The sequence below is a fragment of the Nesoenas mayeri genome (assembly GCF_963082525.1).
Source record: "Nesoenas mayeri genome assembly, chromosome: 8".
In the NCBI taxonomy this organism is placed as follows: Eukaryota; Metazoa; Chordata; class Aves; order Columbiformes; family Columbidae; genus Nesoenas; species Nesoenas mayeri.
In genome coordinates this window covers 30159262-30185986 of record NC_137554.1, presented here as the reverse complement: position 1 = coordinate 30185986, position 26725 = coordinate 30159262, and the positions used below count along the sequence as shown (strand labels likewise).

Here is a 26725-nt window from a genome sequence, read left to right as displayed (position 1 = left end):
TAGAAACATGTAATAGAAGTGAGAATGACAATGACTTAAGAGGATAATTGTACTTGTGTTGAAGCACTGAAGATCCTCCTCTACCTGAACTATTACTGTTGTCTGCATGAAGTTGGATATGAAGTGTTTAATGTATCTAAGGAATCAAAGGTGTTAGGGCAGCAACCAGACATGACTGACCTATGTTGAAGGGAGTATTTAAGGGATTTGGGGAGCAGCCGTAGGTTTAGTATTCCTTTTTTGTTTTATTTTAGCTTCTTGAGACAGCTCAGGTCATAGGAAAGAGCAACCTCAGTGGTTGTGTTTCATAGTAAAGGTGCTGAGAATTAGAGCCTTGACAACATTTGGTGGTGTTGGAATTGTGCTCACTTTTTAGCAGGACTTTATTCAGATAAAAATGGAAAAAGTCCAAACAACTGCTAAAGCATGTTCGCATGAGGAGCAGCTTCAACCGCTGGACTGTCCAGCTCACTGTGGATGGCTGCAGAGACCCCGAGCTGCTTGCAAATTGGTTCCTTGTGTTGGGTGGGTGTTGAACTGACTATCCCAGGCTCACATGAGACATTCTAGTTTTGTGCATTAGTCGTATAATAACATATATCCCTCTGTGTTTTATTCTTAATACATACGAGGTTTCTTTTCCATTTGAAGCATTCTTTTCTATTCCATGCAATGTGACTTTTGATGTCACGGTGTTGTTTTTGCTGCTCTTCCATGAACTTGTTTCAGTAGAAAAAAAAATATCTTGTGGCTCTGAGTAGGCTTCTTGAGATCAGAGTCCCACAGGGGAGCAGAATGGCACGTAACAGATGCAGTGTGACAAAGCAGCATCATCTTCTGTGCTTTAAAAGAGAGTTCTTGTTATGTGAAGTCTGGAGTGGATGTGACATTTAGATAATACTGCATTGTGAAATTTCATTAAATGGATAGTTAGCAGCCTTGAATCTTTTCTCACAAAATGCTTTTCTAGATCCTATTTGAAACCATTGATGCATTACCCTTTGTTATGACAGGAGAAGGGATAATGGTTTTAAATTAAAGGAAGGAAGATCCAGATTAAACATCATGAGGAAGGAATTGTTGCCCCTGAGGGTGGTGAGAGCCTGGCCCAGGTTGCCCAGAGAGGTGGTGGATGAACCATCCCTGGAGACATCCCAGGCCAGGCTGGACGGGGCTCTGAGCAACCTGAGCTGGTGAACATGTCCCTGCTCATGGCAGGGGTGGCACTGGGGGAGCTGGGAAGGTCCTCCAACCCAAACTACTCTATGATCTCAGCCCTTTTTCCTGTAACAATGCTGTGAATTATTCCCCAGTCTTGTTCTCTTAAACTTTATGGTAACTTCATTAATGCACTTGTTTTGTCAAGTGTGCTAAACATTATTTACGGTTCCACTAATATTTTCTATGTCTTTTTGTGGTTTTAAGACTGATACGTGAGAAGAATTTGTCTGAGACCTATATGTATACATCCCTAATGTCTGTTCCCTTTGTAAATCTGTGCATGCTTTTGTTTTCTTGTTTTGTGTTTTCTTTTTGCAGAGAGTGATAATGAACTCTCCAGTGGCACTGGTGATGTGTCAAAGGATTGTCCCGAGAAGATTTTGTATTCCTGGGGAGAATTACTGGGGAGATGGTAATGCTTCATTTCTTAAATTTAGGTTTTAAATACTAACTTTGTTTTGTGAGACTATATGCTCTTGAGCTAGGTGGTTTGAAGTTCTTCAGCTTACACAGTTTAAAAACTAAAACACAAAATACATTGAAGTGTGTCTGTTAAACCTAGTTTAAAAGGGACTGGTAAATCCTCTTATTGCAGTTGTTTGACACATCTCTCTCACAGCGTCTGCCCAAGTCTTGTTTCATTGGGTGTTTGTGGATTGTCTGTGTACGCTCAGGCTGCAGGTGTGAGTCTGCAGATGCAGAACTTTCTGACCACCTGGTGTTCCGCTCGCATGAAACTCACAGCCTCTCAGAGCTGAGATTGAACAGACACAGCAACTCTGGTCTGCCCTGTCTAAGCCATTGGAGCTGGCTGGTGTACATTTAATTGATTGATTTGTTTAGAAGCGCTCTTTTTTGTTTGAATGTGCTATATGTAAGCACTTGAAAAGCAGTTCTAGAAAGACTGTGATCCTCACTGAAACTTCTTCCGTTAGAGAGTAAAATGAGAAGTATTTGTAAGCCTGGAGTATGTTCTCGGCAGTGTTATTTCTGTGGTTTAATTAAGTGCTTCAGTAGCAGCATAAACATTGTCAAGAGAGGAAAATGTGTGTGAAGTTGCTACCTCTGAGAGACCTTATGCTATTAGCAAATGCCCAAACCACTTATTTAGTTTTCCATTTGTAAATAATAGCGCTTGCCACCCGAGACAAAAATAATCAGAGGCCCTTAATCTGGAATTGGCAAAGTTTCTAACACCAAAAAGAGAGCTGAAAAACGTTTTAAGGATTTATTCGGGCTATTCCCCGTTTTACTTGTCTGCTTTGTAGCTTTAGAAAAACACAGCTTGTTGCTGCTGACCTCATCATAATTGGAGATTTCATGCAAAGGTTACCTAAGTGAGACATCACAAGGTCTTATTGAGCTTAACCATTCCCTCCGGAACTCTCCTCTCCTGCTTGTTTTTAAATATTTTGTCATCCAAGTTTCTATCTTTCGGGAAAGATCTTTCTGGGGAAGCACAAATATTTAGTGGAATGATTATACAAATATTCTGGCTGTGAACCCTTTGAATGATGAAGAAAATACCAAGGAAAAGTTGGCTGACCCCTAGACAAGTACGTTTTGCTCACCTGGAAAATGTGTAGACAGACCCGCTCTGGGGCTGTTTAGAACTTGCCAAAGCCTGTTCTAAAGGGCATCCCAAAAGAGACTTTATCAATTGTTTGTGGTTTTGTATCTGGCACCCCAAGGCCAATGAGTTCACACACCCTGAGTCCTTACAGAACTACCAGGCAGGCTCCTTTCAAGCTGCCTTGCATTTGCATTGGAAGATGCTACATTTGGGTTTGTTTGGTGGGGTTGTTTGTTTGTTCGTTTTTAATCTGTCAGTTGATTCTTTTAGTTTTAACTTTTGCCCTTGAGAAATCTCTGGGCTGCTGCGGCTAAACATGCTGAGGTACAGAACCACCCGCGGCTCATTCTCTCAAGTTTCATGTAACGAACTATTTCTTCAAGTTACTCAAGTATCGTTACTATTCAATGAGACAAATCATTTAAGACTTTTGGAGTAAACGAATATGTTAGGACTTCAAAACTCACACACTCATCTCAGAGAATCATTTAGTAGTTAAAATACCTTAGTTAAAAATGAGGTGAGAAATGGGAGATCCCAGCCAGCTTGAAGACTAGCAGCAGCAAACAGCTTCTTTAGGAGCGTCTCAAGCAATGTTACCTTTTGAGATAAATTAAAGTGTATAAAATACTTGAATTCTTGAATAGCGATTTTACATTTTAAGAAAAAAACTTAGAAAGAGTAACAGATGAAAAATGTTAACAAATTGAAAACTAAAAATAGATTGAATTAAAATCTTCTAGTGTGTTGGAAACTACAGCATATGCTAGTTGAATATCTGTGCGCTTGTAAAAAAAGTAAATAAATAAGAATTAACATTTCCACTTGGAGAAGTGGTGTGCGGATTTCTCTTAGATAAAATATTTCTTGCACTTTAATTGCTTCTTGTCATTTCATTAAAATGTCATTGTAAGCTAACGAACTGACTCAGCAGAAATATTGCTCCAAGAGTCTCCTTCAAACATATAAACAGGAATAACATAATTTACCAAAAAGATAAAATAAATAGTTGGAAAGTAATGGAATAGCTTTTAATTTATTTTACTATTTACTGCATCCTCAGCATTAAAGTTGTTCTTGCAAGCTGAGCTAGTTTAGCTGAGTACTTAACTATTTCTGATGTGTTGGTTGCTTTTTTAAGTAGTAATTATCAATAGCAGTCTTTGATCAGAAATATTTGTTTATCAAGGTGGAGCATAGTCCGTGCATTGCAGTTCTGTATCTTTGCTCTTTGATGTTTTAAAATTAAGTCTTTGAATTTTGTGCAGGAGAATTACAGCATTTTGTAACAAATTAAAGGTGTCAGCATCCATGAATGACCTATTTCTTTCCCCTGTGCTAAAGGATAAGACTAGAATACGACAAGCTTTTATTTTATGCTTGTTTCTGTTATAGTTTGGCCAAGCAGAATGAGTCTAGGACTGTAAGGTGCCTGGGCCTCTACACAAAGGAGGGAAAAAGGCATATTTGTTCGTTATAGTAGAGTACAAAGCAAGGATGATTAATGATCAAGCTGTTCCCCAACAGACATTGGAAAAGTAAGAAGTTGTCTGTTAAAGTTATGCTTTACTGCATGGACTATTGTTGCTGAAGTATTACATTTACTGTAAAACTCTCTCTATAGATGACAAACCCAGTAAAATCTGGCGTACTGTAGCATGCTTATTTCTCAGCTGTGAATGTTTAGTAGTAAGGATGGTATTACAGCGTGGAATGTGCCTCTCTCTGACTTCTTGCCATAAACTATTGTTTTCTTGGTGTCGCTGAAAACCTCCCCGTTATGTTTATATGGGAATGCACCTTTTTAGATGTTCATTTTATTTTATCTACTTGCCAAATCGCAGAGAAGGCCTCTGTGTTTCATAGTTAATACGTATGGCCAAATCCATCTAATAACCAAACTAATCTGAAGTGTGCTATGAATGCTTCATTTTCACACCATTGAGCCTTAAGTTTCTGGTGTATTTTATTTATTTATTCCTGAATGCACACATCATAATTCTGTAACCGCTTAGAGTATCCAGTCCTTTTGATATTTCTGTGGGTAATGTTTTTTCTGTCTAGCTTTTCCCCATCACAAGACCATTAGTCTAATGTGACCTGTACTGAAAAAGAGGAAAGGGACTAGTTGGGTTTTAATTTGGCTAACTGAATGATAAAGTTTGGAATTAGTTGTTTAAAAAATAAGGGCTTTACATTATCATACTCTCTTGGTTTTTAATTCTCGGGTCATTAGGAAAAATGGGGAAATCATCCTCTGAGTGCAGGAAAAAGAAGTTTATTTAGAGCACCTTTTAAATTGAACCAGTAGTGGTAAACTTTTCACATGTTAATGACCTGTTTCAAAGAATGAGCACTCTAAACATTTACTGAAAATTGAGGATCAAATTGCAGGTTATTTAATTTAATCGCAGCCTACCAGCATTTGGCTAAACTGCCACTCTCGCTATTTTCTTACAAGTTGAAAAACATAACAATGGTCAAAACAATAGCAGAGCAAAGCGCTTTCTACATTAGACAGAATAAAGAGTCAATTCATGCACTCCTCTGCTGCCTTGCTATGAGAATTGCCATCATAAGTCAAAGCGAGGTTTAATCCGGATCAGTAAACACTATTAAATCAAAAAGGATTTTTAAACATCCGTGACTGAAACCTTGTGCATGTGCAGTGATTTTATCCTAAATGTATGGGCTCAGTGACCGGCTTATTTATGAAAAACACATCTTTAGTATTGAACCTGCCTGAACAGCCTGTCCGTAGTTCTGTAGACCCAATTTTGTAGGGTTAATTATGCAGTGCTGGAAGATGTAAAGAGTCATCCTGCAATTGCCTTCCTACATTTCTTGCTGTGTGTGTAAACAGGCAGTGAAACACCAGCTCCAATTAATAGGCAGTTTTCTTTGGAATGGTGGGTTTTACCGAGGCACGTGCGACTGTTGCTGCTTTGTAGGACTTGCAGCTGCTCTTGGCATGAAGTGTATAATAAAACTGGAGCTTCAGTATCCATGGTAGTACTCTTAAAACTGGCTTTTATTTGTTTTTCAAACTTTACTTCTCCATACAGTTTAGGTTATTTTTAATGTCCTTTTCTCAACCTAAGCTAAACGTTGAACAAATATTTAAATGGATTTGTCTGCACAGATGGCATAGTTTTCTCCTTCAGTTAAAACTGTTCTTCATTAGCTAGATTAGTTCAATTTCTGCAGTTGTTTATTGTTCTGTTTTTCAATAATTTCTTCAAACCTAGAGAATTCGGATATCACTACATTTTGCCACTGGTTCTTATTGGAAATCCCTGCAGAATTTTCTTCTATCTGACAAATACTAATGAGAGTAACCAGTGGAAGCAAAGTTAATGTTGCCAGTCACTGACTCTACTGCTCAGAGTAACCCTGGAAAGCTGAAAAAACTCTTTATATGTTTTTTTATCATGATTTCTGCTCTCCATGCTGAAGTCTAATAAACAAATGATTGTGTTTCTCAGGCACAACAATCTTGTCGTGAGACCGAACGGATTATCTGCCCTGGTGAAGAGCGGCGTTCCAGAGGCACTGCGGGCAGAGGTTTGGCAGCTGCTGGCAGGATGCCACGACAACCAGGCCATGCTGGAGAGATACCGAGTCCTCATCACAATGGTAAGGGACTTCTTTATTCTTTCTTGCCTTAGTAAAAACGAATTCTGCTGAACAGCAGTTTTATTCAGTGGCAAAGTAGCAAAAGAGCGAAACAGTCTGACTCGTTTTAAGCAACTGAAGTTGTGGTTGGGTGACGTTACCTTCTGCCATGGCTGCCTGCTGAATGGCATTAACAATAGAAACTACTGACCTATATCTGTAGTAACACTTGACATTTAGCTTTCTGTTCACTTGCTGTGATGATAATAAGCACATCAGCTTGTTGTTCAGCTGTTGGTTTTTTGTTGTTGGTTTTTTTTTAAATAAACTCAAATTCATAGCTTTGTTTTTCTCAACAGTTTCTGTTTTCTGTATGCCTCAGTGTTCTGTTTTTTAGGGAAAAAACAACCAAGCATACAACCAACCAACCACACCAAGTTGCATATTTCTCGGTTTGTTGTTTATTTTAAAAAAGAAGGTTAAAACCATTTTTACCATTTTACCAGTGTCCTTGCTGTTTGGGTGATTGGAGAGGAGAATCCTGTTGGGAATCTCTTCCCGTTCTGTATCCCAGTGTCACCAGTGCGGTCAGTAAACATTGTAAGGAGTTGGCTGTGTCGATGTTCTGGGCTGCTTGTAGTTGTGACTGAAAGCTTGAGAAGGAGTGTGTTGTGGTTACAAACGCTCTGCGGTGTCAGGACATGAACTCACCATTTGGGGTTCTACAGTTCTTGCCGCTGCTGGGCAGTTTTGTGCTCAGAGAAAAACAGGAGTTGTAAAAATGGTCGGAAAGGCAGAAATGGATGGAGATCAATTTATATGTTACTCATCCAAAGTGTGGGATTTGTTATCTAGGGAATGAATCGTCTGTCCATACAAAAGTTTTGGGGTAAATGTTGTTGGTAAAAATGTATATTCGTCTTCTTAATTTGACCTACCCATTATGTTTGTAAAGTTTAAAAGTGTCCCCAGAGAGATGTGTCCTCATGGCTTCTTTTTCCTTTACCAATAGAGAAGGATGTTTTGATAGTATAAATTTTTCTTTTTGACGTTGTAGTTGGGCTATATTTTCCTTAGAAACCATTCACAGGACATCTGTCAGCTGTATGTTGCATCAAAACCACCCCCATTATTTTGCTCTTGCTGGCCAAAAGTGGGGAAGATGTTTGTTTCACAGCAGAGGAGGAGGTGGAAAACTTCTAAAATGCAAGTCTTATCTTGACGCTATGGCCTCATGCCTTAAAAATACCGTGCTACACTTGGCCTTTTCATGATAGAAATATTTCAGTGACGTATATTTTAGAACACCATACTGCATACAGTATACAATATGAAGTACTATACTGTTACAGTTTAGAAAGTTAAATCCTATTCTGAACTGAAGCATTTATGCAAACTCAGGGTTTTTTTCTGAAGTAAAACACTTTTATTCTGAAATCACAAAATTTCTTCTGTAGTCTGACTGTGTGTAACTGCTGGTGATCACATTGTTTGGCACACATTGCGTGAAAGGATTCATGAAGAGAAATGAACAGGAGAATGTATATGCCAAACCAAACCAAAGGCTCAGTTTTAGGAATAGTTAATATTGGGCACTCCAGGAGAACTTGTCAGCTATATTGTTTTATGAAGTATTATCTGATATTTATGTCTGTGAATAGAACATCATCCAGTTTCATTTTGGTGTGTTGGTAATGTGAACTGAGCTATTTTAGAGAGGCATGTGTATATTATTCTCTGAATCCTACTAAAAGCTGTGTTATAGGGTTATGTTATGTGTGTCAATAATAATTGGCATGTTAAACTCCACAGTTATTTGGATATCAGTGGTTGTTCACTTCTTTCTCCTGTATGAGAAGCAGAACTTATTTCTTTTTTTCTGCATTGTTTATATGCTACCATTCCAATATACCAACAACACGTCAAGTGTGCTGGGATACAAGGAGAAGGTGGCAGCGACATCTGTGACCCAGATGCACTACCTGCCAGTCCTCTAGAACCTTCCGTACCGCTCTGTCCCCTGCTGCTCCATCTCCCCGCTCGCTGTGACAGTTCAACTCTATAGCAAGATGCCATAGAGTACTATAGTAATTAATGAAGTGTTAGCCAGTACTTACCAGTAAGGTACGGGATGCTGGCCGGTTTTCTTGAATGAGGCTTGGCTTTAAAAGCACCTTTGACATCTTCGATTTCTTCGCTTATATGAGATCTAGAGGAATTGTTTTATTAAGAAAATTTCAGTGGCCTAACGTGGGGAACAAATCATGGAAACTGTCATTTTACTATCACAGCTTAAAAGGTGAACCTGATAGCTGGAATTATTAGTACTGAACATATGATGCCTAATTTACGACTACCTCTTCCAGGGAACAGAGATAAATACATTAAAAACTGGAGCTTTAAAGCTATTCCAGTGTTGCTGCTGGTTAACTCCTGGTGAAACTGTGCTTGCTGGAGGGTGAGGAGAATTGTCTGGTTGGCCAAAAATGTGTTTCATGTGATGAACTGCATGAGAGCACTCTCAACATTCAGATTTACTTTAGACACCATGACAGACGTGTTTGTTGTTCTACGCCGGTTGCACGCAGTTTGTGCAAAAGTAGTGTGTGGGCTTGGCCAACTATTATTCACATCACTCAACAGCTCTGCTATGTATGTTCTACTATATATATATATCCATCTGTATGTAGAGCTCTGAAATCTACTGCAGTATTTTTCTGTCAGAGGAGTGTTTTGTTCAGCGTGTTCTGTAGGAGAGAGTAATTTGGGGCTTATTTTAGTGTTCAGTTCAGCACAGAAAGCAAAATAAAATCTCTGACTTATTTAGAAAAATCAATGCCAAACTTATTTTCTCCAAAAGACATGTCCTCTAGTCCTGTGTGCTGGAGGTCAGCAGCCTGTCAAGAATGATCTAGTGAACTGCATTTCCTTTCCCCTATCAGAGCATCCACACGCTGATGCATTTCCCATCTCTGAGTCCGGAGTTCAGGAGAGAAGGGAGAAAGAAATACTTGTGCTCTCGCAAGTTCTTTCTTACCGACAAGCACTGTCTTGCTATTTCTTAGTCCCCTGCTGAGTTCCAGCTTGGTGATTACCATGAGCCTTCTCAGAAATTTTGACTGGAGCACAATTGTAGGTCTTGCATACAATTTTAGAGTGTAGGAGTTGTGATTTGGCAGCTGCTTCATTTCTGACATATATGTAAATTTGTACTGCATGACAATCAAAATCTGCCTTAGTTACCCTTCTGGCATGTGTGCCATAGGCTTCTGACCCTGCTGCACGTGGCACAGTACAGAAAGGAGAAGATATACCAGCAGAGGCAAATACACATATATATGTAATATGTAATTTTTTTAAGGAAAACACAAATGCAAATCAGAGTGAGGAAAACCTGCTTGTGTGATGGTAATAAAAGGGTAATACTGGTACTTACATAGAGAGCTTTTGTAAAATCATGTTGGATCCATTTGTTAAAAGGAGGTAAGTAGAAAACCATGCATAAGGTAGGGTCACTTCACTGACAGAGTGGTTTTTGGCATTATGTCATGTTCCGATTCACTGCTCCCTCTCAAGAGATTCGGATGAATGTTTCCTATGACAAGATATACAGAGTGTGTCAAAAAGATGGACCCAATTTGAAATCACTGTATCTCTGCAACCACAAAATATCAGCTTTCATCTCAATGTTGTCCGTACAGCAGGTGAAGGGAACATAAAACATTGATAAAACGGTTACTAAAACCTGATAACTCATTAAACTGTTCATAAATTGTAACATATTGCAACACGCTGTATTTTGAGCACCCATAAACTGAGCAGTGGGAAGCCCCAGTTTACCTGGTTTACAGGTGAGGTGACTGGTAATTTCTTCAGCAGCAGTTACACTCACCTGGCCCTGCTCTTCTGCCCTTACTCCACACCATCCCTTCCAGAATAGGTGTCAGGTGCTGTCGGTGTGTAAATCATTAGAAACTTGCTGTCACTTGATGGAAGTAATAAAGCAACTTACTGTAGAACACTTGTTGCATCCAACTGGGGACAAATGTTTTATTGATTACATCTTATGCTGCCTATTACTAACCTTTTGCCTTTGTGTTTTAGATGATTTCATTCCTGTGTGTGTTCTCAGTGCTGAATTTGTAGGGTGAGGCTTTCGTCCTTTTTGGTGTTACAGACCAGGCGCCTGGTTTGTAGTGCTGTTACTGATTCCTCTTGAAATCACCTACGCTCAAGTCCTTTTTCCTAAGTTTAGGAAGTAACACCTGTCAGGGTTGTATGTATTTGTATAAGTAAAATAATGAAAGCGCAAAAAGAATGCAGTCATTCACATTCCATAGTTGGAAAACTTTTGGATGGACCATTTTAAGGTGGGATTTATGATTGTTAAATGTGTAATTTCTTTATAAAAGACCTTCAGTTTACAGATTTCCATTAAGAAATGAGCTGTATGTATAAATCTCATGTAACAGCATATATTCACTACTTTAAAATGCTGCTGCTGCTCTGGTTTAGCAAAGCAAAACTTGTTTTAAATATATTTGTATTATTTTTTAAAGTGTGATCAGAAAAAGAAACCTGGTTTCAGATAAAGTAGATGTTGGTGGTATTATGTTACTTAAAAGCAATGAAAGTTTGCATCTGAAGGTGAACGCCCATTTTTGGGATGAATGGTGACTTTGAGTCGAAGGTCTTAAAGAAAGACTGAATGCCTGTCCTTCCAAATGGCTTGTAAGAGAACCAAAAATAAGATTATTTGTTTATTTTCATAATTTCCTTTGGCAATATGAGCATGTGCCCAGAACATGCTAGTTAGAATTAATAACTAATTAAAGGGTCAGGCTTCAGAAGAACTGGCCAAAAAACAGCAGTGTCTGCTGACTGTGTGATGGTGTTTTCTGTCTGGGCCAACAACATTTCAAGGCACTCTACAGAAGAGTGAAGATCCTAAGAATTCTTCCACAGTCTGAATAAATACGATTTGGGGATTAAATATTGCCATATGATTAAAATAATTTATCTCAGCAATACAATAATTTGAAATTGGCACTAATGACACAGAGGTACAATTCTCATGCAGCAGGGGCCAGTACGTGAAAGTACGTTCCATTGCTGCAGAAGATGGAACAAACATATTGGGTTTTGGGCTGGATGAAATGTAATCAATTTAGAGCTAGTAGGTGTAGTTTGTCTGTTCTGTTTGGACCAGTATGATTGTTTCTGATTCCTACAAGACAAATCCTCTCATTGGAACAGGCTGCCCATGGTAGTGGTGGATTCACCATCCCTGAAGGGATTGAACAGATATAGAGATGAGGTTCTGAAGGATGTGATTTAGTGCCAGGGGTGGGTTAGCGGTTGGACACAATCTTAAAGGTCTTTCTCAATGAAAATGATTATGTGATTCTGTGATTAAAAAGCAAAAAAAAACCCCAACAAACCAAACCCCAAAACAAAACACAAGTTAGGGTTTCAGGTTTCTGGAGACCTCTCAGGTTAAGAAGTTTTCTAGGCCCAGATGCAGAATGCAACTTTAGCACCTGTTTGCTGAAAAGAACAGCAAATGATGGCAGATTGAAGCAGTCTGTGTATGCTGATGGAATTACACATCACTCGCACTAATTTTCTCATACCTGTGTAGTCACAGCCCTGCAGTGCTTGTGCTTCAGCTGCCTTGGCCAGGATCAGTTGTGTGCCATGGAGGACAAGAGATGCTGCCTACAAAGTCATCCCTACATCTCTTGGATTTCTCGTAGTTTGTGACCACAGACTGGTTTTCTGACAAGTTTTCAGTGCTCTTCAGGAGCTGAACAATTCCCATGGTGAGGTGTTTTCCCACAGAAGCTTTTGCTGCCTGTGTAAATCTCAGCCAGCATTGCTGCTCCATGTCTGGTTCGTGTCTGGGTGGGTTGGAGTTCCCAGCGTGCTCTGCTGGTGCATTTCCAACTGGTCATCATATCGATCTTAACACTTCTGGTACCAACCTCTACAGAGAAGGAAGAACTATGGTAGAAAAAAATTGTCAAAGTTCTTTAACAGCTATATTTCAGTACTATAAGCATTTTCTGAGAATAGAATTTTTTTCATCATATTAGGACTATGAGATGGCCTGCAAATGGATGTCTGTAGCATTTCTTCTGCCAAAGGTGTAATAGTTGTCTCTTGTCCAAAATTAAAAGTTAGGAAAGCTGAAAATAGCAAATACCATTGTTAAAGTTTCATGATCTGCTTAAGTACAGTCCTTTCATGCATTACATTATCTTTAATTATCTGTTTTCCTTGGTGCATTTATCAGCAAACTGATCTCAAAGAACGGAATAGCAACTTTCATGTAAACCTAACGTAGAAAATTATTTACTTTTTACCCTTTGAAATTACCAAAACTGTTCAAAAGAGAAAAAATATTCGCTTCTTTGCTTCATACTTCATATTTCCTTAGCTTTTAAATTTGTATTGCTAGTCTGCTCACATAGTTAGTAAATGGAAAGTGGAGGAGGTTACAAATGAGCCCCTGTGTCCATGCAAACAGGATTAAATGCATTTGACTTTGAACCTGGTGCCTTGATACCATGTTTGTGGTTTTTGGTGATGATTTGGGTTTTTGAAATTTGGGTGAAACAGTTGGCTTGAAACAGTTTAGCTGTGGATTAAGAGAATTACTTACATAGGAAGGCTATTTTAGTTTGCATAGAAAATTAATCAAGCTTGTTATTTGCAGCAATACCAAAGGATATTAAGCTAGCACTAGGAAGAGGAATATTTTTTGGCCCAATGGTATCGTGCAGGGTTCCACTGCTCAGTGTTCTGAGACTAATTAATCAGTAAGGGTGTCTAATTAAAAAGATGACTGTTCACCAGCTGCCGCAGCAGGTTGCTTAATGGACTGAAACATTAGAGTATTTTTGTAGCAAATATTTGTGTTCAGAATGCTGCATCTGTTTGTCCTCACTGAAAATGGGGGAGTTTGTGCTTCTGCGTAGCGAGGAATAACTTGTGTGTTCTCTGCTCAGGGCTGTGGGGGAGCAGCCGAATTCATCAGAGCTCTGTCTCACGTGCTCTGGTCACAAACAACGGGAGAGGATCAGGAGTAGCATCCAACGTGTGTGTTTCTTGCAGCAGTTCTTCAAAAACCTGTCTCTGCAGTGAAGCATTCTTGTATTTCCAAGCCGAGCACTATTGTGGACTACAGCCAAATTGGGTCTGACAAGCATCTTTTCCTTTGACACATGGCAAATAGCCTCCTGAAAGTGATAAAAAATCCCTCCTTTTGCAAGAAGCCATCCTGAAATCTTTGAAGATGCTGCCTTGCCCGGTTAGTGATCACAAATATTAGAAACACAGCGAGCCCCTCTTTTTGCACCGAACAAATTGGCCAGCAATAGAAGTTAAAAAGTTCTGGAAATGCTGTTCTACTGTAATTTTGTTGTTCTAGTTTTTTCTCGCCGTCATTATTTGTTCTCTCCACTAATTAAGAACAGTCTCTGCTAACTTGTAGAGAGATTGGATATCAAGAATTATATAGCTATATGCTTATTAATTATGAAATATCCTATTACATAAGGATCAATTAGCATCATAAAAATAGTGATTTTTTTTTTTTTCAGTTGACTAAAATACCTGGTTTATTTCTTTTTGAATGAGATACTTAGATATTAAGCAAAGCAGTTCTAGAGGAACTAATCACTTTGAGATGTGCAACTTTTCCGCTTTCATGTTTCTTTTAAATTCAGTATCTTAAGTTTCACTTTTCTCCGCCTTTTCTGAAAGGGTAAGGATAGGATGACTTTAAGTTACCTCTTCTCTTAAACTGAGATGGTTCATTTCTTGGCAAGAGGTTCTTGATATTTTTATAACTTAATGTGTTCTGTAGAGAAAAAGCAGATCAGATGCTGGTTTGATGCTTCATTTTCGGTATAACTGTTAGTGCTGACGGTTAGGTCTTCTACCTGTTTGAATCATTTTAGTGGTGCTGCCTATTGTGGAATAATAAAGTATTATATGAACTGAAAATACTTATTAGAAATTATTGAAAAAGTCTTGCCTCTGAAGAGCAGAAGTTGACAGAATTTTAATTCTTTAAATAGCTTCATTTAAATTCAGATAAAAGGTTTAGTTTATTATGAATGTACCAGGGTACCTAGTTTCATAGTAACTGTTAAGATTACTCTTACAGAGTCAGGAATATAGTGTCCCTAAGGTGAACTTAATTTGCCAAGTTTTGATTCATTTAGAGCTCATCTGGAGAAAAGCTTTCAATTTACTGTGCACAAAAGGAAGAATCTTGCGCTCAGTCTGTCTTCAAAGAAATTCTTCAATTTCATGACAGCTCTTTTCAGGAAAAACGGGAGTAGCATCCCTTAGTAATTTTTATTTTTCTGTCATCTTAAATTTAATTTTTATGTATTATATTTAAGGTGGAAAATAATGCCAATAATATTTTTTTCAGGGCCTGCATAAAATTGTAATAAGATCTGCCACATTAAGAATTTTCCTGCCATTTCTTTTCTGTACATAACCACTTACAATAGCACTAAAATGACACTCCCAATACAGTTCCTGGCTCTGGGGTGCTGTACAACCTGCTGGCTCTCAGAGTCACATAAATTGACACCTTTATTCTGAAGGGTAGAGCGCAAATGAGATTTGCATTTCCCCCCTTGGGGACGGCGTTCTCATCGGTCTGTGTGAATTTATAAACCCTTATCTGCAAAAACAGGGGAGCATAGTTGCCCATCATTTCAAATCGACTGATAAAACGGCGGGTAAAATCAGTATTATGGCCCGAATGGGTTGAAATGATGGTTACTGGAAGAACTGATATTAAAATAGTCTCATGGACACCAGATATATGTTTATTGATGCCAATAAGCGTTTGTTGGGGAGGACGGAGCGGGCAGGTCTCTGTCTCACGGTCTCTTTACAGCAAGGTGTGCAGGAAGAGCTGCTGGTTCTGGTATTATAAATGTTTGGCACCTCGCAGCTTGTTTTAAAAATCCGTGATACTCCTTTGTAGATAAAACATGAAGAGGTATCCTAGTTTAACTTGAATACTGGTTTGTTAATAGGTGTTTGGGTTTCTTGTAGCTGATGATGCTGAAATGATGGGTGGTAAGATGATGTTTTAAACAGCGTTATTCCACAGTACCAAGTAACGCTGGATCACTCTGAAGTTCTCTGCAGTGCGTGTTGTCTTTACCTAATGCATATCCATTCTGTACATATGCATCTATCTGTTGCAGTGTAGGGCTTAGATGAAGCAAATAATTATGTATGTGGACCATTGCTGCACTTCCTGAGAACATTATTTATTTTTCTTTAAACAGTCAGCGTTCTCTGGGTATTGCTCTTTTGTCTAAAACTCACTTCTTCCTGAGCATCCCCTGCTTCCAGAGGTTGCAGTACTGGCACTTGGGAGGCTGCGTCTCCCAATGGCTGAAGCTGGTGAAGGCGAGAGGAAGGGACAGAGCATCGGAGTTTGTGTCTTCCCATAACGGAGCAGGTGGTATGAGAGCAACGGGGTGGGATTATCCGTACAGCATCCACGTTCTGGAAATCAGAAGACTGCGTGGGAAATCAGCGTACTTGGATTTTAAATGTCTTGTTTGTAAGGCTGATTTCTGTCATTGCACATGTGAATAAACAGTAACGTTACTCTGCAAAAGAATTTCTGGGCAGCCTCGGTCTGACTTTGAAACGGGACCGTTTGCGTGTCCCTGCGGTGCTGAAGCACCACGCTGGCCAAACACAGCGACTCTATCTGAAAATGACTATGTCTCTGGAAAATCTGAATTTCCAGCTGTAATTTGTATTTGGAATGGTTTGTGCCTGAGTTAAAGCTGAGAGCAACCCCCTTGTAGGTTCTGTTGTGTGATTCTGAAAGGTTGTTTTGAACCATCAGGAGCTGCTTCCTCTGCAAGCCCCATCTGGGGTCCTGCACTTACCCAGAAAAAGATGCAGAAATCAGTCTTTAAAATAGGTGGTATTTCCTGTGATTGTTTTATAGAAGTTAATGCTTAAAAAAAATCTCAACTACATTTATTTAAGAGAGCAAACCACCTTTTCCTGATTATTAATTGCTGGTTTCAATATGTTAATGTTTGATGCTGTAAGAATGAAGCAGAGAGCTCTAAATGCTTACAAAGACTAGGAATCAAAGGATCCAAAAGTATATTTTATATCTAGCTTTTTTATTTCTGCAAAGAATCACAGTTGGTGTTTCAAAGTTTCTTAAAATGCCTTTGTTAACAAAAGTACCGGTGGTCAACATTTTATTGAAGCCTGTTGTTACCGTAGCAGCGTGTGGCTGGCAATGGGCAATTCACAGTAATTGAAACAGTCACAAAACCCAGAAAGACTTGAGCTGCATGTGTAGAAAAATTAAAGCATACATGAGTGATGAATGCATCACTTAAATTCAACCTGGAATTGAATATAGGGGTGAGTTCTGACACCTTTTGCTACCTAAATTTATATCTGACTTCTTTATGATAAAACCCAAAATGACAATATGATTTGTATGTTCTTTAGGTTATTCTTCTAAGGGGCTGAGCTGGTATTAAGTGCATTTTACAGTAATCACTTCAGAAGAGATAAGAGACCTATGGATCTTCTTTACAGCCTGTAGCCCTTAAACATTTTTCCCCTTTGTAGTGATGAGTATGCTCATACCAATTAAGAGTAATTTCCACTATCAGCAAGCAAATTCGCAGCTGCTGAGGTAAAGTAACCAAAAGGAGATCAATTGCCATGTGCCAGTGCATATACTCCGTATTCTCTAATAATCTTTTGTGTAGGTTTCTATGGACATACCCACATATTTTAGCAGCTAAGAATTTTTTTTCTTGTTGCGAATTTTCATGTGTTGTTTTTTAAAGTGATAGCTGAATACTGATGATGTGGAGCTTCATGCTTTTTAATCAAACGCTGCACATGACAGAGCCATCTTCATATGGCTGGTTTGTCTCAGAAGCAATCCAGTTCCAAAAGAGAACCTTTTTTGGGCTAGGTAATACAATATATGGCTTGAATCTAAAATGAAATTGTTGTGTACGGGGGGTGCGGTGTCAAGCCTTGCATACACTCCATCTAGAGATTGCAAGGCTGATACATCTCAGTAATTTGTAGATTTTTCTTTAGAAAACCTCTTTCCCCCGTTTCTGTGCTGCAGCTGAGCTGGATTTGTTGTGTAGGTGGTGGAATTGCGGGGTGGGAGCACAGAGCTGGCACAGGGCAGCGGGGACAGGCCGGCCCTTCGTTAGGTTAATGGAACGCTGCTCTGTCATTGAAGTGTGCTTCTCATTACCTGTATGGCAAAGGAACTAGAGGTACCTTTTGGAACGATGCCGCCTTTCTTTCATTCATGGTCAATGTAATTTCAGAAAGCGCTTTTGGTGTTTGTTGGCACACCCTCCAGGATTTGCTTTGCCTTTCTAGGAAAATGCTTGCACTCGAGTTCTTCTTTTAAGGAAAACTGAAAATATAGAAACACATGCTAGGGATAAAATGTGCCTGCAGACGTTTGAATAGATTTTATTTGGGGATGTTTTTCTATGTAATTATATTTATATATATTCAGTGCAGAGTGGCTATACCTGCTATCACAAATGTGACCCCAGGTGCTGAAGGCAAGCAATGGATTTACATTAACATTGGTTAAATGGACTGATATTTGAACTGCTGCACACTTTCTTTCAACTTTTAAAGACTTATATTTCAGGCAACCGTGCATTTGATTAAGTTTAGAATATTATAAAATGAAGAAACTGATTTCACAGAAAGCTCAGAACAGCATCTCTTATGTCTTTAGTAGCTGTTTGAGTCAGTAACAAACCTTGAAAATATGCAGCCTGGCTCCTTTAACCTAACCATTGGACAGAATACTTCTAAATTGTGATTTAAAGACTTGATATTTTTATGTCTAAGATTTATCCTGACTCAGGAAAATTTATTTGTAGTAACTGTTGCACATGGAGGTTCCTTTGAAGAAACTGTTGACTTTGTCACAGATTCCCCAGTTAACATCTTTTCTTACATTATTTGCTTCTCTAGAAACACTTGTGGCTTCATGTGATGCTTAAGAGGGAATGAGTTCATTGTGTATCCAGCCTCAAGGATAAATACTCAGGCTGAGGAAGCAAAACTGCAAAGATATACTGAAATTTATCTGTGTGATCCTTGTTGCACTCCTTTGTGTGTTGTTTGAGTTTCTGGTGGACGTCTTGATTTTTATGCTGCAATAAGGAGTTAACCTGATTCTTTTCCTTTTAGTAAAAGTGAAGGAGGAACCTGCCTTAGATGTGTGTTGTTGGCCATGCTGCTCCCGCATGTTGAAAGTGCTCATGGCCTCCTCATATGAGCCTGAAAATAGTCCTGAGGAACACTGGTAGGAACTTTGATTAACTGCAGCAAAGATAAAATACAAGGCACATCCTTTGCTAAAATATTAGCTGACACTGAGATGCGAACACATGCTACGTACATGGTTCCAGTGCAAATATTGCCAGTATAAGTTACTGTTTCTAGTCATAATTCTCTGAAGTATGTGTTAAATACTTTGCTTAGTATTAATTAAGGGTTATCGAAGTATGGTCTGTGGAACATTTCACAGTGCACACAGTTCTATTAATTTTTTAAACTAAAGTAGCTATTTTGACAATCTGACAACTGTTGGATGGGAGACAGCAAGTTCTCTACGATTTTCGTGGAAATGCTTGTATAGCTGGGAGCCCTCTAATGATGATCAGGCACGTATCAGAAACTTCAATATGTTATGATCTTGTAATTATACTCATCTTTATAATTCCATACATACAGAGGGGCAGAACTCTGCTTCTTCAGACAGATTAATTTTGGTGTTCCCTAACTTTTCAGTACTTAATTTAAAATCCTTAAGTAGCTTTTAGTTATATAGTGTCTTTTGATCATTGGGATGGGTGACATAAATACTGTCCCATTGCTGTTTATGTTGATAATGAGCATATAGATTTTAAGGATACAGGTGAGGTTGCCAGGATGTTAACTAAGCGTCATAGGGTGTGTGTTTCATCCTACTGCCAGTGAGAACTTTGAACGACTAATTTTTTGTTCACCTTGATTTCCTCCCTTGTACTCTGTTGGGTTCTCTGCAACTTGTACTAATTGTGATCTCCAAAGCAGAATCCCAAAAAAACCCCAAGCACTACTTGCCTCTGAAGCTCTTTCTCCAAATTGAGTCATAGACGTTACATCTTAAGCCAGCAGAATGTTTGATTATTCTACTTTTGACTGCCTTTAAAATTCTAGTTGCCATAACAACTTTATTTCTTTATTTTTAGCACATCAGTTGCCATAACAATAAAATATAGCTTTTTGAATGTCACCAGTTTTTTCCTCACTTTTTTTGCTTTGTTTTATAAGGAACCTTCTTGGGCTGGTGGGGGAGAAGGACATGTAGCAAAGCTCTGCCCCTCTGAGCACTTTGGTTAGAACTTAAGCTGAAAAACATTTGGTTTTTAATCTAGCCTTATTCCATTTCTGTGGCAGTTTGTTGACTTGCGAGTATTTTCATAAGTTATACAGAAAAATTAATGCAAGTCACTGTATAAAGCCCCTGTAGAAAATTGCTGTTGGGGTTTCATTTTTATGTGTTGTAGTTAATGTACTAGAAAACCATAACTGTTGGAGTAATTTCCAATATCTTTATTTCATTACATGGAATGGCTATAAATAAGGTATAGGCAACTACTGCTGCTACAAGAAGCATTTTTCTTTATGCAATTGAAAGCTGTCCCTCTTTCTGGTTGTTTTCTTCTCCCTTACTGTAAGATGGCTTTAAAGATTACTCTTGAAGTTTTGCAGCAAGTAACTCCATTTTTGTCGTGTCATTCTTGATCTTTCACTAAAAATATGAGGACAAATCACTCTCAGACTGCTCCTGCAGCAGATGTGATGGAGATGCTGGGGAGAAGGGTGTTCGGGAAACACGCTGCGTGTCTTTTCCAGCCAAATTCATTCTCTAGTGGCCATAGAAAAACGATGGCACTGCCGCCCTACACACACACAGCAGGAGGACCCAGCGCTTCCCTTAGTTAAGAGGCCAGCGTTGAGTTCAGTGTCATGATGTGCTGAGTTTTGGGAAGTTATGTGGGGTATAACTGTAAAATATAGAAATGAAGAGATTGACCTTTACCTTCAAACCATAATTTTGAGTAGAGGGGAAAGGTTTGTGTGTGAATTTAATATTGGTGAAAGAAGTTGGACTTAATCTTTCGTATTCTCTGATATCGTCCTTTCCAAAAGGACTTGTAGGTTCTCTGAAAAATGCTGTCTTTATATTGAACCCATTTTTAGTACTGATAAACTATAAGTTCATTTTATTTTCTTAGAGGTAGCAAATAATGTCAAGTTTGGTATTTCTTTTTGAATAAAAAAATAATTTCTCAGCTCACATAACATTTTACATGTGCCAATTTCTCGCTATAAATATAAACGTCCTCATTATCTAATACAATCAAACTAATTTAAGAGAAAATTTGCTAGCTGCTGAAAGTTGAATGTGTTTAGATGTTATTAATCTTGAAACATAGTTATCAGATATGAGATGATTTTATAAATTTTAATTAGTTAATTTTTAATTCTGGGGGGAAAGAAAGAAATCGGTAGCTCTCGCGTTCAGCGGCATTTTCCACACATTGCTGGTTCCGTGCCTGTGAGTTACCCAGGAATCTACTTCAACTGCTCCTGTGGGCAGAATTTTCCCTCTAGACTGCTCCTGGTAGGAAGCTATTCCTGCTCCTTTCTCATATATGGTTATTGATGCAAGTCTGCGCTGATATAGACTCCGTGCTGTAAGAGAATATAACCGATACCTATTCAGCAGTTCCAGCTGGGAGGAAAATTTGGTCTAAACGAAGCTGAACTTAAAATCTATAAAAAGAAATTGTGCCACGCTTCAGTTCATAAATAGATTTCGTGCCATATCCTTTCCATGTTCCTCTTCTCCATTTCTTCACAAAAATGGTAGAATAGTAATACTGAGTAACACTTTGTTTAAAGATGGTTTTCTAAAATTCACAATTTGATTCTTTCCAGCTTTATTGTTCTCAAGAAACAGTGGGATTGGATTTACTAGTCTAAGTTTGGGATCAGTACCGCCGGCTCCTCACTAACCCCAAAAGTGAGTCTTTAGTTCCTAACTGCTTTTTGTCTGCACCAACATTTGTAGCTACGACGACTTCTCCTAAATTAGCCTAGTTGTTCAGTGTTTTTCTGAGCCACCTTTTGTCTCCTTGAGGAAGCACTATTTTAAAAAATCTATTAAAGGAAAAGTTTGGGGTGGAATGTGCCAATTATGTACGCAAATCAAAATGTAAATTGTCCATGTGACCAGGCATGTGCTTCCAGGGAGCCCGTCCAGATTAAACTGAATGTTCTGGGAGAATGTGCGGCGATGATTTAACCTCAGGTGCATCCACGGAAAGTGGATTTGAATCTGTTCTTGACACACGGCCGGGAATTGGTCACATCACCTGAGCTGCTGGTTAATAACTTTTAGAAAAGACAATCGGAGTGAAGTGGATAATTCTGAAGGGTTTTAATCTGTTTTTGAAAATATAAATCATGTGCATGTTGTAGCTTACGGGACAGATTAAAAATAAGTTTCCAAAGGTTACGGTGTGGAGGGTTTTGTCACAGTTTTGCTGTAGTGTGGTGTGAGATGCTGAAGGATGTGGAAGCACATGTAGCGTTGATCATACAGCAGCTGGTGCATGTGTGGCCTTGGCTTTGAGTTCTGCGGGATGCTTTGAGGGGAAAGAGAACTGAAAGCTCTTGGGAGAACGTAAAGAAATAATATTAGATGAAACTGGTTTTGTTTGTTTGCTTTCAAAAGGCAATGAAGAATGAAAGTCACATTTGCATGTACTTCAACTTTATTCTTGGGTGCCTCCAAACTGATGATTTGGAAAGACTGACAAATGTATCTGGTTTTGATCCTTGTGTTCATATCTTAGTAGCTGCTTTTGCTCAGGCCATAGCACTTGGCTAAGGCCACAATAAATTATTCGTCATTTGAACTAATTAAATAAAAATGAGTTGTATTTTAAAAGGCCGTTCTGTAGTTAAAGAGAGCTCTTTGGCTTGGGGTATATGACAAATCAAAATAGGTTGGGATTTGGGGATTTTTTTTTTTTTTAGTCTCCTTAAAATCTGGTATTCTAACTCTGCTGAAATGGAATTACCACTAATATTGACTGAGCTCCTGCTTCTGCCACGTCAGTGGGAATCCTTTAGAACACACGCTGTCTTGGTGCCCAGTTGTGATGTGCTTTTCGAATACCAATATCCATGGAAGGTAAGTCCTGGCTTGACATAGACAAAAGCATTAGGAAAAACACAACTATGTCAAAACATGTCTCTAAAAAGTTTAAATGAGCACAGTATTAAAATAATCTCTGAAGTATTATTTTAAAATATGAGAATTGATTCCCACAGGAAAAGAAAGGGTAATACTTTCTGCACTGTTCAGGCTATTCTGTACATTTCAGTTTTTCTTCATTTACAGCTCTCTTAATTGCTGTCTTTTGTGCTGTGATTTAACAGGTGAAAATGTTAATTGTCTTTGGAAAGCAGTGTAATTAATAGCTAGCTCCTTCTCGTTCACTGGAATGTCCTTCCATGCGCAGAGGCTGGTTTGTGTTAGGACAGCTGCATGGACAGCACATGGGGTTTGGGACAGTACCTGAAACATATAGGGACAATTTTGAAGGGGACACATGTTCTTTGAGCCTGTCCATGAGTTTCCACAACCCACTGATTGAACATCAGACACACACTGAAAGCGGGAGCTAAAGAAAAAGCCGAGCTTTTCTTACCATATGTGGTCAGTTATGAAATAGCATCCTTATGTAGCTTAAGCGCTGTTAAAGTAAATACTGTGTTTAATTCCTGAAAAATGCTAGTTATCACCATTCATTACACTTCACAGCATTTCAGTTCTTGATAGATAGTTTATTGCAGGTGTTTTATTTCTATTGATTGGAGGCACAGAAGTGTGGTGGTATTTGTCACTCTGAATTGAGCTTATAAAGTGAATTCCATTTGTCGTAGGGGCATCAATATCATCTTGAGGGAAGCTCTTCCTGAAGAAGAATGTTCTTTAACGTAAAATTCAGAAAAGTAACCATCTAATCCATAAGATCACAGTAGTAATGTTTAAAGGGATTTTGTAGCAATTTATGCCAAAATTTTGCTTAACGTTTATTAAATACAGGAATAATGTTACTAGGTGACGTGAACTCCCCCTCCACCAAATTATACCAACCCCTTCCTTCTTCTCCATCTTACAGAACCTGCTCCATCACTGCTATCAAATTCTGGTTTGCCTCTAATGCAGAAAAGGTTTGTGTAGGCTTTGGGCATATTTTTTTCCCTGTAGCAGTGAGGTAGGTGCTTCACAAGAGCATCTGCATTTCAAAAACGTAGCTGTGGAACTGGTATTGCTTGATCTTTCTTGCAGTCACAGGGGTATGTGGGCCGTAGCATTGTAAAATGATCTATGGCATTTTTTATGATCATGAGGTGGGAGGGAGAAGGGAAGGAAACCAATCTGTGATAGCAAAACTGAGAAATGAGAATATCAGGCGGAGAAATATTTCACGGGTTTAAACTTTCTACAAGATACCGGAGTTTCCTTGAGAACTAACACTTTTGGGTTTTTACCACTGTCCTGAATCTGTTTAGTCTTGGTGACCATGAAGACAAACTGTAGCAAGAAAAATTGTACATCACATTGCGAGTGGTTGAATGTTGGAAGCGCAGCCCATGCAAGCTATTGGACCCGACTTTGGTGCTGGCCTTGCTTTGAGCTGTGCTTAGATATCCCGATGTGCCTTCAAATGTGAAGTGTTTCAAGAAGTCTTAAATTATTAGATTAAGAAGATTATTTTGAGAAAAAAAAGAATGCATTTATGCATCTATGTGTATACCTTTTATATCTCATATTATGTGCCTTTACTCAGGTGAAAATTCTGTGTGTTCTGTGTAAGCTAGAGCTCTTCGTGGCAGTTTTTTAAATAGACGGCTGTAGTGGGTGGATTTTGTAAAGAGCCTTTATATTCCAAATAACAAACTGATTTCTGCCCTAAATACAGAACCAATATGACTTCAGAGAGCAACCTCAAACACTAGTCTGATGTAAAAAAAACCCCAACAAACAAACACATACACACACACAATATTTTTTAGGCAACTACTTATTTTTCTTCCTTTACTTGATCTTTAGGCTGCACTCCAAGTTGCAAGCTTTATAGAACAGAATTTTTCTGGAGGCATTAAAAACAAAACCAGAGTGTCCATACGATGTGGTGGACAGGGAAATGCCAGAGGCGGTTGAGATAAAAATAAAGCAAACTGAAGAAACACCTTTGTTCTGTAGGTTAAGGTGAAAGTGGATAAAAGAAAATAATACTTTAAAAAAAAAAAAAGGTTGGGCAGAAGAAAGAAAGGTAAGGAGGTGGTTTATATGTCAACATTGTCATTCAGGTCTGCATCGAAATAAGTAACTATTATGTTCTTCATCCCACGCTCTCAGCTGCATCTCCCTGCTCTGATCAATGCCTTTTTAAAAAGATTTTACAGGAATGATTGTTGTCCATTTAATCCAGCTGTCCATCCAATATTTTAACAAAGACAGTCCTGAAAGACTTCAAACTAGACATGAGTGGTGCGACCGAGACGCGTCTTTGTGCGCGGCAGGAATTGCTTCTGTCAGTCCTGTTGCCGTACAAAAAAAAAAAAAGATACACAGAAAACAAATATTGCTATTCCTGTCCAAATAGAAGAAATGAGTAATAGATTGTTTCCTTGAATGGAGCTTCCAAATCTACCCCTGCATGGACTTTTTCTGTCTGAGAAGCTTTATCTCTCGTCCTTACAGGGTCCCACACGTCACCGCTGCTTTCACAGGCTCTTTTCACACACAAAGCTCGAGCTCCTGCATCTCCTCTGTTTTCAGCAGGATCAGATGGTGAGAGCCTTCTGTTTTGGGTGGTAGCTTCTGTTGTTTCTAGCTGATGTAACTCATAAAGAAGGTGTGGAATTGCTCCTTCTATTCAGCTTGAAGAAGAGTACTCAGTCCTTCCGATGGACGTAACCAGCTATGCAATTTATGTGCCATATAAAATACTGCCTTGGTGACAGCCATTAAATTCTTCCAACAGTTCTGTCTTTCTCACTTCCTTTTCTTTATATGCAAATTTAAAAAAAAATCCTGAAGCACAGTTTAAAACTGTGCAAGAGTCCCTATGATGTCTCTAACCTGCAGATAGAAAACGTTCTCCTTATAGCTTTTTAATGTGCGGCCTCCCATAGAACATTCCAGTATTGCCACATCTTGTAAAATTCTGTCTGCAATGTCATAGTTTTGTCAGGACTAACTGATTTCTGCTTTAATTTACACTTGCCTCCATATATACGTAAAATGCAGTACAAGTCAGTGCAGTCGGTCTGTTGAAGTTTGCGCTGCTGCTCCTTAGAAAATGCCACCGGGAGAAGCTGAGGTGATAAAGCCACTGGCAGCTTGCAGCATGACTTTATTTGTTTTCTCTTTGTAGTGAAGGAAGCCTGCTTGTATTTCCACAAAGAAATCACTGGGGTTTTTTTAAATCATTTTGCCCGTTTAATTGTAATTCATGACAGGGAAGCATTTTACCTGCATTGAAAACCAACCAGCAGACGTTGCCATCGATTTTTCTGTTCCCTCTTACCTGCTTAGCAGTATGTGGATTTCTTGTGCAAGACCTGACACATTTGGCTGACGTGGGTGCTTGTTGCCAGGGTTGAGAACGCTGAGCGCAGGGTTTTGGGCAGTTTTGCAGGTCTGACCTGTCCACAAGGTGACTCAGTGGTCGCCACAAGGTTTGAAAGCTTTAGGAGTCGCCAGTATTCAAATCTGCCTGAAGTAGGATGACTGAGCATGTCGTTTCTGTGGTCCACTTAATTTTAGGCTTTACCTTTGTTTATCTAATGTTCTCCGGTGTCTTTGAGGTTCCTAGTATCCATGTTAAGGTGTTTTGTCCCTTTGTTTCTATGGAGCCCCCCAGGAGCTGCCATTCCTGTGCACACCGGTGCTGTTCTCCTCCTCCTCCCCGCGGGAGGAGTGGGAAGAGGAGGAATAAAAATTGCTTCCTATTGTTCCGCCCGTGGTATGGATAGCTATGGCTTAAAGCTGTACTCGGGGACTAAATTTAGTCATTAAATCTGTTGTTGCAGCCATTTACAGTTCGGAGGTGTTGGGAGTGGTTTTAATTTTTTTTCTTAAATCCTTCGATGGAGGAATTT

General features: G+C 38.9%; 1 protein-coding gene across 1 annotated transcript in view; it reads left to right on the top strand.

The window, feature by feature from the left end:
• Positions 1–26725, top strand: part of RABGAP1L (RAB GTPase activating protein 1 like) — a gene marked incomplete at its 5' end in the record, with an annotated part of 208595 nt that overhangs the window by 30936 nt on the left and 150934 nt on the right. The window contains 2 exons of the mRNA XM_080348482.1: positions 1540–1633; positions 6280–6430. Coding sequence (XP_080204608.1) covers positions 1540–1633; positions 6280–6430 — 245 coding nt within the window. The remainder of the gene's footprint in view (positions 1–1539; positions 1634–6279; positions 6431–26725) is intronic.